The sequence below is a fragment of the Trichoplax adhaerens genome, genomic scaffold, assembly GCF_000150275.1.
Source record: "Trichoplax adhaerens TRIADscaffold_34 genomic scaffold, whole genome shotgun sequence".
Lineage (NCBI taxonomy): Eukaryota > Metazoa > Placozoa > Uniplacotomia > Trichoplacea > Trichoplacidae > Trichoplax > Trichoplax adhaerens.
The window spans coordinates 53651-72605 of record NW_002060974.1 but is presented as its reverse complement, the minus strand read 5'-3'; the positions used below and the strand labels follow the sequence as shown (position 1 = coordinate 72605).

Genomic DNA, 18955 nt, shown 5'->3' with positions numbered 1-18955 from the left:
GGCGACCTTGTTATCTATAGCATTTGTTGCGATTATAAACTCCCGATTCTGCCTTAAATATGAATGAAGATCAGATCATCCAGCAGTACATTAGAAAGGTTATTATGTTGTACAGCAACATTACTAAAATTTATAATAACTATTATTATAATAATACAACACAGAAACCTTCAATCCTCGAGGTTGTCGTTTGGTATTGCATATCAATCAAGACTCAGATACGATAAAAATCATTTAACTGTAATTTGAAAGACAATCTTCTAATTCAGATCATCGATACATAAAAATATTATTTTATATCTTTCGCAGGAAATAACGTATTAAATGATATCGATACAGGCTAATGACAACTTACTAATGGATATAAGAACTCATCACACCTAGAATCCCTGAACTAGCATTTTATCTAATGGATTACTGTTGATATATCCTTTGTCGTTTATGTGTTGTATTCAATAAAGAAATGAAGGTTGTTAATATTGCAGCATTTCTGCAAAAAAAGTTCAGACGAATTAGAACCTCGAACGAAGATCAATACTGTAGTCATACCCTTCGCTGTAATATCCTTGTCGGTTACGTGTATACAATACATGATTTACAAGTTATACGAGTATACATTTTATTTCATGTAATATCGAGAAGTACATCAGATTTATAGTACAAAAAAATTTTATTTTAAATAACGCCGTGGGAACTGTACACTAAAACAAAATACTCATTCACCTTTGACTAGCAAAATTACTAGAGTTATTACCAGCGTTACATCGAACTGGAATATCTCTTTGTGGACCAGTATGCCAAGAGACACTATTTTCATCAATAACGCTTACATCAATATGGACATTATATAGACTTGGCAATGAAAAGTTCAATAGAAATTGTGCACTAAAATAATCATTTTTAGGCTCTACTACTTGTCTTAGGACAATATCCGTAGTCGCCTAGTAAATAAAATGTGAAAATATTTAAGAGCAGTGGTACATAATACTGTAGTAAATTAGAAACCGTAGCCATATCTCGTTCACAAACAGATTTTTAGCTAATATATTTACCTTAAAATAAGCTTCAGTATCACTTAGTGCTTCTTTGACAGTAGCATTTAACGTTAAGCTAATCGATTTTAATCGCCGATGGATTCCTAAAACAATAGATTGAAAATAAAATATTTCCGTATTTCAGAACTAAGGTGAAAATTGCCAATAAATCGTCATAATATGGCAAGATTGGGAGGGTACGTGAACTGGAATAAATCGACGAAAAGATGCTGCATTTTATCAAAGAGTAAAATTTACTAAAGATATACAATTACTAATGGATACCTTGCCTACTACCATGTTGAATAATTCCTTCGACCTTCATTAACAACTGAGTTGGTAAAATTACCAAAATCGGTTCATTGGGATGACGAGCATTAGGTGATACAGCCAGCTTTATAATTTTATGTGATTATATCAAATACAAGTTAGAAAATACAGTGTATAAAATTTATCACATAATATGATATGTACTGTATATTGCATTAAAATTCATTTACTGTGATTTTTGTTGTCTGCTGGCCAACAAAGAAATACGAAGGATAGCGGAAAGGAACCTTCAATAATGTACTTAAAATAGCTCTTACATAGAAACCATGCTAAAAAATTTACAAGTAAATTCCGAGTTAGAATAGGTTTCAAAAACGATGCTCTAAAAACAATAGTGTAAACATAATGAAAACTTGTAAAATCTTGCAACGTACACTTTGGTTAAAATTTTGGCCTTTACATTTCTCTGCAAATTCGGCAATTCTATCCGTAACCTCTTTATGAAACTTATTCATATTCGGATATCGACAGATATTTACGTCCGCCAAGTTAAGTGTAACATCCTGATTTAGTAACCCTTCAGATGTTACCCTGCAATAGATTAAAAAATAAGATTACCCATGTCACTAGTGTAGGCTAAAAATGTAAAATTTTATTACGTAAAAATTATCTTAAATGCATATTTACCTAACACTGTTAGCAGTTAGTAATTCTATACAATAAGCCATTAGTAGGCAACTTTGTTGAAACCTGATTACAATTTGATACACACATTTGAGGCACACCAATCAGTAAATAGATCAAGTATTTTAAATTTTTGGAAAGCAAACAATCAATCCAATTTGCAATTCAACGCAATTCAACGCACATTTTAAGATTATCCAACGAATTTAAATCTGCATCAAATGATTGATTATACAAAATTTCAAGATCTTCACTTATAGTCCGAAATGTTCGTGCGTAAGCTCCCCACTTCAAGCATAAAATGGAAGCAATAATTGGTGCAATTAATTTAATAGTTCTGACAAACAGTATTCTACGTCAATATATATTGTTACTAACTTGTGGAAGATTTACAATATTGGTAGTAGATGTGGAATATACAGTTGTATTCATAGCTGAGCAAAAACTACTTAATGTCATTCCAACTTGTAAAAAATCCGCTCTGAGCTTTGCAAATTTGCATTGGAAAGTCAAGCTATGCTTCGGAGTAACAGAAGCCTGTTAAATAAAATGTAGCATTTATCAATAATCAAAAGTAATGATAACAATTGATGTCTATAAGAAGTTACAAAAAGATGTCACTTTATGCTTTATGATTGTAAGATCTATGAACCTTCAATGCTGTGAGTCCTTTATGATAAGCATTACATGCGTCCATAAGGCATAACGATAAATCAGTTGATCGGTTATCTTCGAAAAGAAACGACGCTATCCGATTTTCAGCATGACAAAAGTGATGTAATGCCGTTAAGTAGAAGTAGTAACTTTCGGATGACACCTGTAAGGAAAGATTGAACCATTAATATACAGATATAAATAACTTATTATCAGGACATAATCATAATTACTACCTTAATCGTTAATTGCTTGAATAGTGGAGAGGCGACCGAGAAGAATCCAACCTGAGCGCTAGAACGAGCAATACAAAAGACACTCCAGTAATTACCGTTTGCTTTTAATACATCGATAAAAGGGGCGAGAAGGCTAAACATTTGTAGATTATTTTCATCATCTACATGAGGAATGCCATACGATAGTAGCGTCACTATCGCCACCTAATAAAATAAAAGTTACCAATTAAACCACCGAAAAGAACAGGATAGAGTAATAAAGTCATTAAACAAGCAGTGGTTCACTTACTATTGTACTGTTGCTATTATCTTGAGATTCCGAAAGATTTTGTGATGTATTCGATAGCTTTTGAAGAATTACTTTTATTGCTTCGAACAACTGAGAATTGGCTCCGATTATTTTCAGTATATTACATAACATTACACCGATGGATACTATCAGAGACGATAAAAAATTATTATTGCACAGATATGATACATTTATGAGTTCGATAACAATTTAAATTCTACGCTAAGTGTATAAAGTTGAAGCTTTAGCTACCGTCAACATTAGGAATTATTGCAGAAACCAATTGTATGAGTGAATTTCTAGCTGGAGTATAAACTTGGATGATATTCTTGATACAACGAAAACATAGCTAGACAACAAATAAGACAAATGTTTTTTAACTAAGGAACTAATAGAAAATAAAATTTTACGTACACTGCATAATATTAATAACTATATACCTTTTCAATTTCTTTGTGAACTTTTTTCGACGTTGCATAACTAATTAACAACATTTCTATGCCAACTTCAAGTTGTTGATAAAACTCCGTAGCATCCGTTGCGGTACACTTGCGCTCTTTATAGAACAAAATTTTAAGAAGTTAAGGTCTTAATAAATCAATGAATATATGAACACAAATGCCTCTGATCTATTCTACCATAAACAATTTTTATACATGTATCAAATTTTATATACTTTTATTTGTATTACCATAATGATCTGAATTAGCAACAGAGGAACAAAAGTCTAACGTTAATGCGGCAAAGGCTAAATTCGCGTGTAACCCAAATCGTTCGAAAACTTTGACAATGTCTATAATAATAAATAGTCTTACGTTGATAAATTTTTACAATACCCAGTGAATTTCGCAACTCATGTTAATATTAATCATTTTGGAATTTTTTACACAATTAAACTTCTATCACATACCTTCGCATTCTGCCATGCATTTTACCGCTACAGAATGAGCCAGTATCACTAAGGTTCGCAAAATAAGTATTTGAATCTCTTGCTGAGGAAAGGATAGAAGGATCTCACATAATCCCTATCCAAGCGTGATAATGATATTGTAACAAAATAACGTTATAGGCTTAACTATAGCATCAAAAAACTCTATGTTTTAAATACTAATCATTATGGTACCTAATATCTTTCATGAACAAAGACTGCCAAAGCTAATGCTATAATAAAGTTAATTAACCTGAATATCTTCCTTATTCCACATATGAGGCACTTTTCTAGCAAATAATCTTAAATCTTGAATAGCTATTCTACGAATCTCTAATCTTTGATCCGATTTTAAGTAATTCAATAAGAAGGAAATCTAGAGACAAAGTAATATATAAGAAACGAATAGAAATCAATATAATGCTGTAATTTGAGTAGGGCATTGGTGTCAACTGTAAAATCAATATCAATAAAGCGTATACGTATGTAGCATACCTGATGAGAAATGTCTAATACTGATTTAATAGATAGTAAAGATAAAACGTGGAGAGTAATCTTTACAAAATTGGAGCCAGGATACGCAATTAAAAGCGTGTGACACAACTGACGCGCCTATTGCAATAAACATGAATGTCAAAACACAACACAACACAACATGTATGGAAGATGGGAATATTACCAGACACTTGATATCAACATTTACCTTGGATATCGATTCTTCATCGTGATGCATGTAACGTAGTATGCGAATCATTTTTATTTTCACTTCTATGGATGTGCCCATTCCTAAATAAAAAATTACAATTTTGAACTATTTCTTATTCAACATAAAAATTTGATTAACTAGCTATTAAAGCGCTTTCAATATATCTCTCGCAATGAGTTAAGCAACATTAATAAATACTAATCTAGTAGCTATTTTTTAGGTTTATTGATCTGTTTCCTTACCTTGGATCATATTTGCGATTTTACTACAGATTGCGGAAGCAAAAGTCCTGCATTGAATCAAGTAATATTTCAAAATTGCGGTCAATAAGCAAGAAACAGAAACACTTTTTAACTTTACACAATAAGATACAAAATAGGTATTGTATTTAGTTGACTTACGCCGATTCTGCACTAAGTCGGTAAGAAGCGAGAATAGCACCTTCCAATTCAATATGGTCGTGAGAGTCTAGGCTATGTTGTATGCTATCAATACGACAATTTATGCCTTACTTAGAAGCAATCTGAGTAACTATAACATGATTTGATTAAAAAGAAAATATCTACAATAGAGCTATCCTATAGAGCCTACCTATGGTGAATATTCTTGTGCTCGGCGATAATGGAAGCAATATTTCCAAACACTCTAAAATTTTATATCAAATATAGCAGTATTACTTTAGACTAAATTATTATGTAAAAATTATCGTCATTGCAGTGATTTATTAGCAAGTATCAATGATCAATTCAACTAAGGTATTTTTAATGGTAAAAAATGTCAATTTAGCACTTTATACTGTATTATCTTGTATAAATTACATTGTATAACAAGTACACATCAATTACTTGTGCAACAATCATTAAGGTTAAGATATACGTACTATACAATCGTACATGCATTATTCAATTAATGAAAGGCTGAAGAAAATATAAAAATCATTTTGGCTATGAAGAATAAAAGAATATTATTTCTTGACTGTACTCATTTACTGCATACTATATTTAATTATCCACTTTGATATCGGTAACTAGATTGCTAATATTAAAAACACTTTTAAGTCAAGCAATAAAGTTAGGCTATAAAAATATAAAATCATAACTTTCTTACAATCCATGTTTAAAGTGACTGACGCCTTTACTACCTTCATGTATAGAAATGGTAGTAGTGGCTCCATCAATCAATTATTTATCCAATATACTCGTATGAGCTTATATCAAGGCAATTTTTAAACTACAATAGCGTATCATGAATTAGTTGTACTACGTTGCCGTACCTTAAAGTGATTGCTCTTGCAACAGGATCATTACTTAACATGACAGAATATAAACGTCGAACACAATCTTCAACATTTAAAATCTTTCCTAAATGTTTTCGACTGTCTTTAGTAACTTGTAAAATGCAAAGGCGTAGAAAATTACTCCTGTAACAAATAATTATTGCAAGTATTATTTTTCAATCTTACAATTTCACAAATTTAGATTTTGTTTAATCTCCAGTTAATTTTTACAACGTAGTATGCTTATTTTCCGTTCTAATTATCGGCACAAATTACCTAGTATTTATAACTCAATCAAGTAACAAAGTTCTAACGACAAAATACAATATAAAAAATGTACAGCTCTACGCCTATTCAGTTCACAAATATGATAACAGGTACTGATCTTGTACTGATGATAAACGTATAAAAGATAAATAATAACAATTAAGGTATAGTACGTACAGCAGCTAATATACTATTGCGATAATAGCAAGAAGTAAGCTCGATATTCATAACGGTAAAAGACAATGTTAAAAATTGAAATAGTAAATATATATCGACACGCATGACAAGAGAGGTTACATTTTCTATCATCATCGTACCCTGAATAAAATAAATCGGTTAATTTCATAAACGCCGAATTGACGAGGATAGGAAAAGGAAACTTTTCAAACAATTTCGGAAAGCGAACAATCGCTTCACATTGTTCACCAATATTGGATGAGCGAAGGCCTATTAAAAAGTCAAAATATAAAATTATCCTATTAAGTTGATTGAAATAGACTGTGATCTCAATAGCAATGATATGGCAAGTCATGATAGCGTACGAATCATGCGATGTGTTGATGCACTTTAGTCACCACTCAATCTACAGTAAGGCAAGAGGTAACAGTGACTCATGTTTCTAAAGATATTTCAATTCTTTTAAAGGTGAACTATAGATAGTTATTTGCATAGGTTGAAGGGATTTTGTTACAAGATATCAGTAAGGAAATGCTCTTGTAAATTGTATGGTGAATTATTGCATATAACTCGTTGGACGTTGACTTTTATCGAGCTGGATTTCATGATCAAGTATGAACAGCAGGAATCAGGCAATGGTTCTCCATTCATCTTCATCACCGTCAACGATGGCTGTATCCATTGTGAATCGTGTTTGCATGAAAAGTTACTTCTTTACACCGCCATAGCCAGCGTTTCATTGCAAGTTGATGGAGTAATCCATACGTCAAAGATGAGCATGCAATGCAAACGGGATTCATTTGCATGGCCTCAAGAACAATTGTGCCCAAGGAGGCGAGTAATATTACAACAGTACGAAAGGTCATTTCCTTCCTTGGAAATAACAGCATACTTATGGCTTAGCGGCAAGAATTAATCTACGATTAGTGTTATCCAACTTACCCTTTTCTAGTTCAATCATGGCAGAATTTGCATCTCGCCAATCATGCTGATGAGTAAACGATCCATCCCAATCCACTCCACCGGTAGCCATAGTGAAAGGTGCCAAGGAAGGTTCTACGCTACGGCTCCTTATTATCACAACAAGTTGTGTCTACGCTTGCGCGATCCGAAGCTTGGAACTTACCCCTGACTCAAGTCACTTCCACTACCCGTACAGCACCAGCTGAATGATGGGATAGACCGAGTCCAGTGTTGTGATCGAGAGGTTTTTTTCCAACATGGAGTCACATTGTACCGTACGGTCGGACCGACTGACTGACTGACTGTCATTCGTGCAGTTCTACGCAGGTACGTTGGCCAAGCGAGTTAGGCACAGTACCATGTACGGTTTCAGTCTTGCGATAGAGGGAAATGACCGGCAAAATAATCGACCACTCTTTTCTATGAATCAAAATCTCAGCGGTCCGTCTGTCTTACCATGCACAGTTTCAGTCTTGCGATAGAGCAAAATGACCGGTAAAATAATAGGCTACTCCTTTTTTTGAATCAAAAATCATACTCTATTAACCTAAAATAGCACTCTATTCCGTGGAATTTCTGTGGGTTTCGCTAGTTAATTTATAGTTGGAAAAAAAATGGATCTCATATTTAGAATGGACAGTTTGCATACTGAAGTGCTGTAAGTACATTCTTCATTAAGATGGAAAGCATTCAACAATCAACTATAGGATTGTATGGGACCAAGAGGATTGTATGGGGCACTACTGTGTAGTGGTACAGTACAGTACAGTACAGTACAGTACTGTAAGGATTGTACTGTACAGCCTAGAGTATACTGTACAGTACTGTACAGTAGGCACTCTACAGTGTACAGTGTACAGTACAACGCTGTATCCATCGCGGCACTCTCAGCCAATCAGCTCCTTCCTTTCTATTGCGCGGCAATTTCTGCCGCGAAATTTTAAAAGTGGATGATGACCATCCTACGCCACATGCATACAATGGATAGTATCATTACTGAGACATTACAACAGTCAACAGGCTACAGTACAGCAAGGTAGGCATGGATTAGCGGAATGCCATCATTTCCGTGGCAAACTCTTCATCGTCGACATCGCTACTCGACATCCATTGCAAGCTACTGTGCTAAACGAATGGCTATTCGCCTGCAATAGACAGCATTCATCGATTCATGACTAAGAATTGACTACTGCACAATCTCAAGTGATCACAAGGACAAAATTGTCAATTATTGCAGAACGACGTGCCCGATAATAACCAACAATAACAATTGCAAGATCATTAATTTATTAAATTATTACTTCTCTGCACCGTCTGCCAAGTACGCTAAACGATCTGGATCATCTGATTGAGAGACTGTACGTACTTTCGATCGAAGCAACCATTCCTAGCTTTCCTCATGGTAGACTTGCAGGTAATAAGATGACGTTGCTTTTTTCAATCGGAGTTTCAAGACCTATCCATTGCGATATTAACATCAAGGCATCCATTGGATGCTACATCTTTCTCTACCATCATTTTGAATCTAGTTCCTTTAATACCTCAACATGTTAGCTGCTTTAACCCAATATCGACAAAGTAGAGGAAAGCATGAATACCAGCTAGGTACGGCCATATTGACATGCATTCATCATGCAATGACACTTGCCAATAGTTGGAGAGTAATTTCACAATGATCAAATCATGGTGGAAAGTCTACCTGATACGTATACGAATGAATGTACAGTACAGTACAGTAGAAGGCTAAAAGATTTCCTTCGTAGGTGAAAAACACCTAAAGTGAAATTGGATTATAATCATTCAAATAACTTAAATGTAGCAATAAAGTATACAGAAACATTGCATCACTTGTAACTCATTGAAATCGATATTATAGACATGTTCAACTCATCCTCTGTATTTAACTTTTCAATAACAGCTTCTCAAATTCAGTCAATCATCATCAATCAATTCGTATCAACTCGTGCTGATGAACATGTCGCTCTTGAAGTAGATGGCCTGGTAAGTTTATCAAAATCCAAATCATCTTGTCATGTGGATACTGTAGACTGATGAGTGATGACACAACTAAAAAATAAACACCTCAAATCCACCTATGGATACATACTTTTGCCTAGCTAATTTGCTATATTGGCTAATGTTCAATAGTTTAATACAGTTGGAACGATGCTTTTAAATTGCCTCTAGCTATATACACATATATTTTGAGCGATGCTACTTAAATTGCCTCTAGCTAGCTTCGAATGCTGACGTACCTGTATATTGCTTTCTTATGATATACCTAGACTCCGGTGCCCCCCTTTTCATGCAAATTTTGTCCTGGTAATATTCTTGAATCATGCATGATAACGTCTCATTAGCTAATTCAGACAGTATCTTATTTACTATGTATCCAACTTCAATAAACTTGGTTTGATATCATTTATTACAGCCAGAAATTCTTCGCATGTATTAGCTATCGCCGATGAAGGTGGTTCGGTCCAGTTAGTTAATTACAATCGATCTGCTGTGGTTAAAGGTATGTTTAAATAAGGACTGTTGTAATCAGTATTTAACATTTCCCGATCATCCCAGGATTACGTATCGATTGTATGATAAAGTACAAACGAGCAAACAGTGAAAATACTGTAACTACGTACAATTATGGTATGATAATTTAAAACTTTTAATACTTATCGCTACTTGCAATTGCATTTTCATCAGAATGGAATGCCCATGCCAACGCAATCTTTGACATAGCATGGCGTAGTGATGGCGATAAGTTGGTAATGCATAAATTATCGGAAGTAACTGTTAGACACTTTTTGTTAAACTACTGTAACTCAAAAGCTCAATCCTCGTATTTAGCTAACTGGATCGGGAGATGGAACTGTAATTGAATGGGATACATGTAAAAATATCAATTTGGCAGCCTATGCGGGACACAAAGGGAGCGTTAAATGCATCGATATACAACCTGATGATACAGGTATGGAGAGCAAAGCAATGTTCTGATAACATGTATTGTTGATATAACTATCACTTTCCCTATATGAACATCACTACTATGGCTCTTAGGTGTGTTTGCTACTGGTTCTCGAGATGGAAGTATCATGATTTGGGATCCTCGATGTAATAAAGCCGGTAAATGATTAGTGTTACGTCAGTTGTTAGTGTTAGCATAGGTAATAAATTGCTTTCACCACAGTAAGATTCCCTCTATCAATAAACTGAATAATTTAAAAGGATAGCAATCAATTTTTACCTTCACGTTATAATATGCCAATTTATCAACGCAATGTTAAGAAATTTCTCTTAGTGACTTTGTAATTGATTATAATAATAGCATTAGATGTGGCTTCTCCTTCAATACACTAAACTGCATGCTTAAATTTATCACCAAAAATTCGTACTGCCAAACTTTGAAATACACTAATAATTTTATAGGTGGTCTTTATAAGCCTGTGAATATGATACAAAATGCACATGGAATTAATCCTCATAAAAAGATATTCCGGAAAGATGCTTCTACATTTACTGCAAACGTACGTCCATGAGCTGTGCATTCATATTAATATAATTTAGAAGTCTATGATGTGTTAACGGCATAAAACTTCTAACTTGTCCATCTATAATCGTCTTAATACTAATTAATAATAGTGCAACATTTCTTTTTTATTAATAATCAATTTATTCTTTAGAGTGTAACCTGCATTGTTTATCATGGTTCTCATACTATACTATCGGCTGGAGCGACTGATGGGTAAACTATAATTTAGACACGTTCAACTGATAAATTTTTGCATTAGTTTGAGCAATCGAGTGGTGCTAATTAGAATTTTTGTTAAATGAACGATTGCTAACGAAAGAAAATTAAAAGAATGGGATATTCGTCGATGCTACAGCAGTCCTAAATCAATTTCAAAGCCATTATCTGAAATTTTTTATAGCGGTAATAGCCCTCGAGCTCGCGGTAAATATAATAGCTCATAAAGGTTATTTGATCTTTGCAGAACAGATCAACTTAAATTAATCCCTTGACTTCTGCTTTATTAGGATTCACATCTCTTGTCATAGACTCAACCCGATCGAATTTATTTGCCAGTTGTACCGATAATAGGTACTGTTCAAGTAGCACAGCAAGTAATTATAAAACCTAACAATGACAACCCTTTGTATTTTTAGAATTTACAAGTATAACTTGCATTCTACCACAATCAAGCCATCTGCTGTATATTCTGGGCATAGCAATGCTTCCTTCTTTGTTAAGGCTGCATTAAGCCCTGATGATCGTTATCTAATAAGTGGATCATCGTGTACAAATTCTTATATTTGGAAGGTACACTAAGTCTGAAATACTGCATGAAAAAATTAAAATATCATAAAATGGCCACTATATTCTCTTCGATATTGAAATTAGGTTAGCAATCCAACACAAGCGCCTTTGACTTTAATTGGTCATTCTAGCGAAGTTACCTGCGTTGATTGGTGTCCACACGATTTCGGCTTTGTTAGCTCTATTTTAGTGCACATTTGTATACTAAGAGATCAATTTACTTTGTACTCAACATTATTTCTAATTATATTAGATAGCGACGTGTTCCGATGACAACTACAGAATTTGGTAAGTTAATTTATATACTATTAAAATAGCCAACTTCAACATTCAATTTAAAATAACAATAAATGTTAAAAATATTGCTCAACTCATCGTAACACCTGTATGAAAATCATTTTTTGGCCATTATTTATTCCATTATAGGCGCTTACGCAACGACTATGACGTTATAGAGCCTCGTAATTTAATCGGTGTATGTCAGACAGCAGCTGAAACTACAACGTCTGAAAAATCTAGTGTACAGAACAACGGTATGCTAATGCATACCCAAAGACAAATTTTTAATTATCAATGTATTGTGGCAGTATCATCTTCTAAATCTATTTTCTTATTAAGTGGAGACAAATTCACGTTTTCAAATATCTACAACGTAATCTATCATTAATTAATATCAGCAAAATAAATAGCAAGGCGTAGTTGTAATCCCTTACATTAAGTAATAATCGTAACAATACTATAATTGATAAGTATAGATTAAAACCTTATTCTTTTATCCACTACAGATCGTATAAATATCTTAGATCCCATCGAAAACAGAAATAGTTCGCCAACCATCAGTGAAAAGAAAGTAGTTCAACAACAACTAAACTTATCACCTGTTTGTATTACCCACCAAGGCAACAAGAGACCATCGGGTGTGTTGACGAAAGGCATAGGAAACTGTTTGAATTCTAAAGATACCAATTTAAATACTACACCGCGAAAGAAGCTCAAATACGAAATGAAAAAGCATCATAAAGCAAAAAATATAGCCAGCCAAACCCACTTGGATAATTCAACATCGAAGCAAATGAGTATTGAAAGTTATTTTAAATAGACATCTTTATGAAACTGTGCCTGACCTGGTTGAATATTTGTATAATTTAGTATATTAATTACTGTTAATAAGCGTATATATTGACCATCCTGTAAACTATTTTAACACTGAAGTGACGATAAATTGATACTATACTTTTATCTACCAAAATTTTACGATAAAAGTAACTAATAAATACAATGAATGTGTAAATAGGCTAAAATCTTACTTAAAACAATCAATCATCTCCAAACGTTAATATAAGAAATAATCTTTATCTTATGCGAAAGCTAATATTGTACCGAAACTCGAGCACGTTTAGGGTTGCAAGCGCTCATATTCTTTATATATGTTGGACCAACTTTCAAACATGTACAGTAAACTATTCATTTAATTTAAAGCAAATAATAAAAATAGTTCCTTAAATTTAATATTCGAATCTTTATTGATAAAACAATCAAACAATATCACAGCAGTAATAAATACCATGGTTAATACGAAAAGGATCGCACGTGAAGCCAATATGTAAACTAATGAACATAAAACATGATATAGATCTTTGCAATTACAGTTATCATGGATCAGGAACCATATTGAAAAATTTTGTACATGAAATCCCAAACAATGAATACAGTACTATATTCCCACCATTTCAATACTAAAAGTAGGTACATTCGTCCTCTAATTATATAGGAAAAGAAAAATATTTTAGAATAACCCACGTAGGATATTTAGGTAGAAAGGCAGTATAAGGAATCTTGTAAACTTACCATTATCAGAATCCGATGGACCCCAAATACGTACAGTACCGTCATCACTAGCCGAAGCAATCATGTTTACATCATTGGAATTCCAACTAACACAATTTACTGTCTTAGTATGGCCGGATAACACAGCTACAGGTGACTCATGCCTTACATGAAATATGTAAACTTCATGATCTAGACAAGTCAAGTATTACACATAATTAAGCAGAAAAATCAATTAAGATGTACAAAAATAAGTGATTGCAATACCTTCACTACCACTGGCCACAAAACTATCGTCTATTCCTCCAAAGCAGGAAAATATTGCATCATTTCCCTGCTTTACACCTCTAAATTTACGAACTAGACAACTAGTCTTGATATCCCATAAATGTAGCCCCTTTAAAGATGCAGAAGATTTCGAAATTTGAATAAAATTACTGAGCAAAGTTATACTATAAAAATAAACAAGCTGATTCATACTACCTCGTACTGCATACCAGTCTTGATATATTTATTCTTAAATACTCAATCTTACCTGACCAGACATGTTTAATACGACATAGCGTCCACTTTTACATTGGTCAAACGACATTATAGGATGATCTTCCTGTAATCTATGCCGATGAAATTTATTTTTAAAATTAATTGGTTATCTTATGTAACATTAGAAGATACTCAATAAGTTATATAACTTACATAAATCGATCTGTTTTATCTGCAAAATTATACGATTTAATACGCATATGGGTATCCGCGGCAAGTACAGTTTTACCATCTTTATGGCATCGAAGGCCTTGTACACGAACCCCATCCCACGATTTAAGCACAGTCCCTTCTAAATTCTGCACCCAACAACATACAATTAGAAAGTAGAAATTACCACAATGCTGCAATCAGATATCATTTACATGATCAAGATTGTAGCCATCTCGCAAACAGATAGTTAAATTATACATACACATTCATAAAATTGGCCCTTCGGACCAGCTACTACAAATTTTTGACCATCTTTTGTCCAATCACCCAACATTAATTGGTCTTCTGAATAATTGTGTACCCTACACTGGACTTCACCGGTCTAAGAGTAGAATAAAAGTTGTATACCATATTAGTACAGTGATCCTTAGATTTCATATCAACACCGATGACAACATCAATCGATATATTATGAACTTAAATATCAACCAACCTCAACGTTTAAAACAGTTGCATCTGAAACGCTCTCAGGACCACAAATGAGCAAATATTTATCGTCAGGACTCCATGCCAAGAAACTAACACAGTCAGCACGATCTTTAAATTTTTGCACTTTTTCAAACTTTCCATTCTATGATTGGATTATAACATAAAAGCAACCTAAATTATCCTAGCATTGACCTATAGTATGAAGCTTAATCCAAAATGTGTCACTTACATTTAGCCTCCAAATTATTACACTAGTATCTTTAGATCCAGTAGCTAATTTTTGGCCATCGTGTGAAAACTGAACATACCAAACCTGTTATTTTTGTAGCGATCACAAACAGATAAGTAGATTTTATGATTAGGAATTTTCCGAAGCAAACTAGATTAAACAATATCAACATTTTAGGTTCCATCTTTCTTACTTGGTCACTATGATCAGTTAAAATTTGTTTCGTTATACAAGGTAAATTATGCCTAAAAAATAAATAAATGAGACAAGAATAAGTCATAATATTAACTAGAGTACAGATTAATGACTGATCGATGTCATTAATATATAAGATAAATACCACACCTATTACAAGAGTGGTCAGCCAGTAATGATTCTTCAGTAATCTTAGTGTTATTAATTAAGCATCTCTCTCTATGTAAATCCATCGCTTGTCTTAACAGCATCCGCAATCGATTAGGAGGTAACAGTAATGTTGGCGGAATATAACCTATGATTTTAATACGATAACAAGTACAAAATATATTACTCTGTCTGTGGTAAGGTATAGTAAGGATAATTTAAAATATATTTTCCATATAACACGCAAGATGCATTCTACATGTATCTACCTTGAAGTTTGTCCATAAGCTTTTGTCTCGATAGGGCGCCTTTTCCATCCCAACTGGCTTGTATTCGCAAGTCTTCTTTGTTACTGCACATTATTAACCTTGAAGTATGGCCAATAATATTATTATTAGTACGTAGGATAATTTGTTAAGAATCTCGTAAATTATAATCTTACCGACTTAATTCGTGGACTCTATCAATACTATACTTTAATGAAGTAATTTCATTTCTTAAGCAAATCAATGCATCAATTTCTTTATTATCTTCAATAAGTTCTAAGTATTTTTGTTCCAAAATAAGAAATCTAATTTTCTAAAAAATTGAAAACAAAAAAATTTTTTGCATTTCAATAAAAATCATGGTCTAAGTATAACATTGTACTGAGTGAGATATCGCTAAAATGAAAATCGAAAATGATTATAAAATATCTTTCAATAAATTGAAGCCTGTAAAGTTACCTTTAAATTCTTTTCAGACTTTAGCATAGGTCTAAATTCTGAAAGAAGTGTCTCCGCCTACAGTTTCGTAATACAATGGGTATTTCTTTTTAATATTAATTAATACAGTTTTTAATAGTAATAGTTGTCAAGTTTTTACAAGTATACAGTACTCATGGTTGATTTAAGTGATGATAAAATAGCTACCCTTGAAAGAAACTGCAATCAATTAAAACTCGAAAATAGAAAAGTTACAATTTTACCTTATCCCAATTCCCTTCTAAAACGCACACTTTAAATTTCACAGCTATAGGGTGCTCCAACATGCAGCCTGATTCGAGGACCAATTCTTCAGCAGCACGGCTAAAGTAATAAATTGATTAGCGTAAATTTTGGATATACACAACAAAAGGTTAAATTGCCATTCAACGTCGTGATTGAAATAAACTTCATAAAAACGATATTAAATGAAGTAATAACAAGCAGGTAATGATCGTCATTATCAATTTTTTCAGAAAAAGTACTTACTTTAACCCTAACGAAAGCAAATGCTGACCAATCAGCCTAACTACATCTTGTTCGTCTTGTGAAAGTTTAACAGTCGGTAATAGTGCTTTATCAGAGTTTCCATTAACAACGTCATGAACGCCATTCGAATTTACTGAATTAACCAATTTTGTAGAAGAGGAAATCGACGCTTTCATACGCTCAGCTTCTGATTCTCGAACAGCATCGCTAGATTGCATATCACCTTCGTTATATGAACACCGTGCAGCTGTGAGCTCCAAACAAACTTTTTTGCGTGGCGGCGGAGACAGACCTATTGCAGTCTCGTCGTCAGATGATGCCAGACTTGCGTGAAGTCACTTAAACACTAAATTATAAAATAAAAGAACGCGCGTTCAATTTTTTAATACAAACGCAATTTATCACTTTTCGATATCGAGTCAATCTAATTTAATTAAAGCTCTATCAATTATTTGATAAAGTTGAGAAATTTCATATTTTTGCTAATCCATTGTACGATACTACGACGAACAAGCAATGCTCATCTCTTCAAGTTCTTCATGTCATATGCTGTATATCAAGTTTCAATGCCAGCAAGACTACATCTATAGCATATATAAAAGTGTAAGCGTACATCAAAACTGCCAATTTCAGCCAACGATCTTCAGTATCATGAGTGAAGTAAGAACAAGTATCCTGATACATTTTTGAGGTACTACTAAATTGAATTTAATGATAACATTATCATACAGCACTAGAGATTGGTATCTTGTATAAGGATTCGATTGACTGAGTTATCGTTAATATACACCAGATAGAAAACAGCTTAATCTACCGGCACAATTAAACAGGGTAATCAGTAGGTAGAAACAGTAACGCGAAATAGCTGTATACTATAATATTGTATATTGAGCAGTACAGTAAACCAATATTTAATATACTATCTTGCATGATTCAAGTGTTACCGTCACAGTCTAGCATCTTATTTATCCAACTTTTATTTACAACATTAGATTGCACTACATGATAATTAACATTGATCGAAGAAGTACTCTCAATTAGAAATATATTACTGCAGAGAAATACTCGCTGTACCCAAAACTATAGTTGTATAATGAATGATCTTTATGGACTACTTTATTCCGGGATTGCCATTTATTCCATCTCATATTGGCTATCGTTATAGTATTTCAGAGCGCACCCATATTGATAACATTTCTGCGCTATTTTAAGCATAAAATGATTTTTTTTTTTTGGATAGCCTTAGTTGAGTCTGTCTAATTTAGGTAAATTGAATAATTTTCTTTACATCATCCTTTGCTGCGTTAGAATACCGATAGGAATGATATACGCGTATTTAAGGTATGGTGTTTGATAATACATTATTAGCTTAGTTATTTTATGGGGATATAGGAATAGACTTTGACGTAGAACTGTAAGGAAGTAAAATATTCATTGACTTGATAGCTACAATAACTAGACTTTAAACATAAAAGTTCTATTTGAAGCACTTTGGGGTGCTACGATTGCCGATAGAATTGAAAAAAAAAAAATTCGGAAGCGTTCAATTTTATATGAAAAAAGAACTAAATCATCTAACTTGGCTAACAGACCCCCACATTCTATACCGTCTACCTATACGGTAAAAGTAGATTGATTTACAGTGAGTAAAATCAATAAAAATTTCAGCATAATCTATTTGGTAGTACTGTAATTTCTTCTAAATGACTTTGAGTTATATCTAGTTATATCAAGTAAGTGTATCGTGTCCATTCACACATTACCAAGTATCGAGTTACCCTATAACTCGGCCCAATTTCGCTATCTACTGCACTCTAGCCCTATTGTAGGAAAATTCTTTACTGAACATCAAGTTATTATTACAAGATCAACATTGTGTAAAATATGATGCATAACGATGCAATGTAGTGATGTGTACTCACATTTTGATAACCTGTTATGAGTAGAATTGTACCACGATGAAGATTTATTAATATCGATTTTCACTGTTGGACCACTATTGGTTCTAGCAATCTTCTTACTGTAAATACTGTCTGATCGATAGAAAATCACTACTGGATGCAGGAGATGTTGTACTAGAAACGGCAATCAGTCAAATAGACAACAACAAAACAGCTTAATTTTCCGATGCAAATCCAAACGTCCGTGCGTCCATTTCATGTTTTGTTTAGTTTCTCATCATACGACGTAGAATGAACAATAGACGATCAAGATATTTTGGAATGATTCAACTACAATCTGCTCTGATATGCCTATCTTTATTCCAGACTTGATACATAGTTAGCTAGCTAGGCTATTGGTATAGTAGTAACTACAACAAGATGATGGTTGGATATGAAGA

At 33.2% G+C, this 18955-nt stretch overlaps 3 protein-coding genes across 3 annotated transcripts; 1 reads left to right on the top strand and 2 right to left on the bottom strand.

Annotated features, from left to right (window-relative positions):
- Nucleotides 1-4069: 4069 nt before the first annotated feature.
- On the bottom strand, nucleotides 4070-7554 carry TRIADDRAFT_33402 (uncharacterized protein; the record flags this gene model as incomplete). The annotated part of the gene is made up of 10 exons (XM_002117962.1): nucleotides 4070-4192; nucleotides 4349-4471; nucleotides 4591-4707; nucleotides 4799-4881; nucleotides 5044-5090; nucleotides 5203-5286; nucleotides 5393-5446; nucleotides 6075-6221; nucleotides 6662-6791; nucleotides 7464-7554. The coding sequence occupies 10 exons, from the start codon at nucleotides 7552-7554 to the stop codon at nucleotides 4070-4072; spliced, it is 999 nt and encodes a 332-aa protein (XP_002117998.1).
- Nucleotides 7555-9031: 1477 nt separating this feature from the next.
- TRIADDRAFT_62034 (uncharacterized protein) lies at nucleotides 9032-12898 on the top strand (the record flags this gene model as incomplete). The annotated part of the gene is made up of 16 exons (XM_002117983.1): nucleotides 9032-9089; nucleotides 9403-9485; nucleotides 9770-9806; nucleotides 9916-10002; nucleotides 10188-10249; nucleotides 10332-10452; nucleotides 10542-10607; nucleotides 10911-11008; nucleotides 11165-11226; nucleotides 11333-11436; nucleotides 11520-11583; nucleotides 11649-11802; nucleotides 11884-11973; nucleotides 12053-12087; nucleotides 12226-12332; nucleotides 12585-12898. 16 exons carry the CDS (start codon nucleotides 9032-9034, stop codon nucleotides 12896-12898), a joined length of 1542 nt encoding a protein of 513 aa, XP_002118019.1.
- Nucleotides 12899-13535: 637 nt separating this feature from the next.
- On the bottom strand, nucleotides 13536-16832 carry TRIADDRAFT_62033 (uncharacterized protein; the record flags this gene model as incomplete). Its single annotated transcript, XM_002117961.1, has 15 exons — nucleotides 13536-13558; nucleotides 13648-13818; nucleotides 13894-14023; nucleotides 14162-14240; nucleotides 14323-14468; nucleotides 14585-14704; nucleotides 14816-14953; nucleotides 15041-15124; nucleotides 15234-15285; nucleotides 15386-15530; nucleotides 15652-15749; nucleotides 15825-15961; nucleotides 16108-16164; nucleotides 16350-16449; nucleotides 16615-16832. 15 exons carry the CDS (start codon nucleotides 16830-16832, stop codon nucleotides 13536-13538), a joined length of 1698 nt encoding a protein of 565 aa, XP_002117997.1.
- Nucleotides 16833-18955: the final 2123 nt, after the last annotated feature.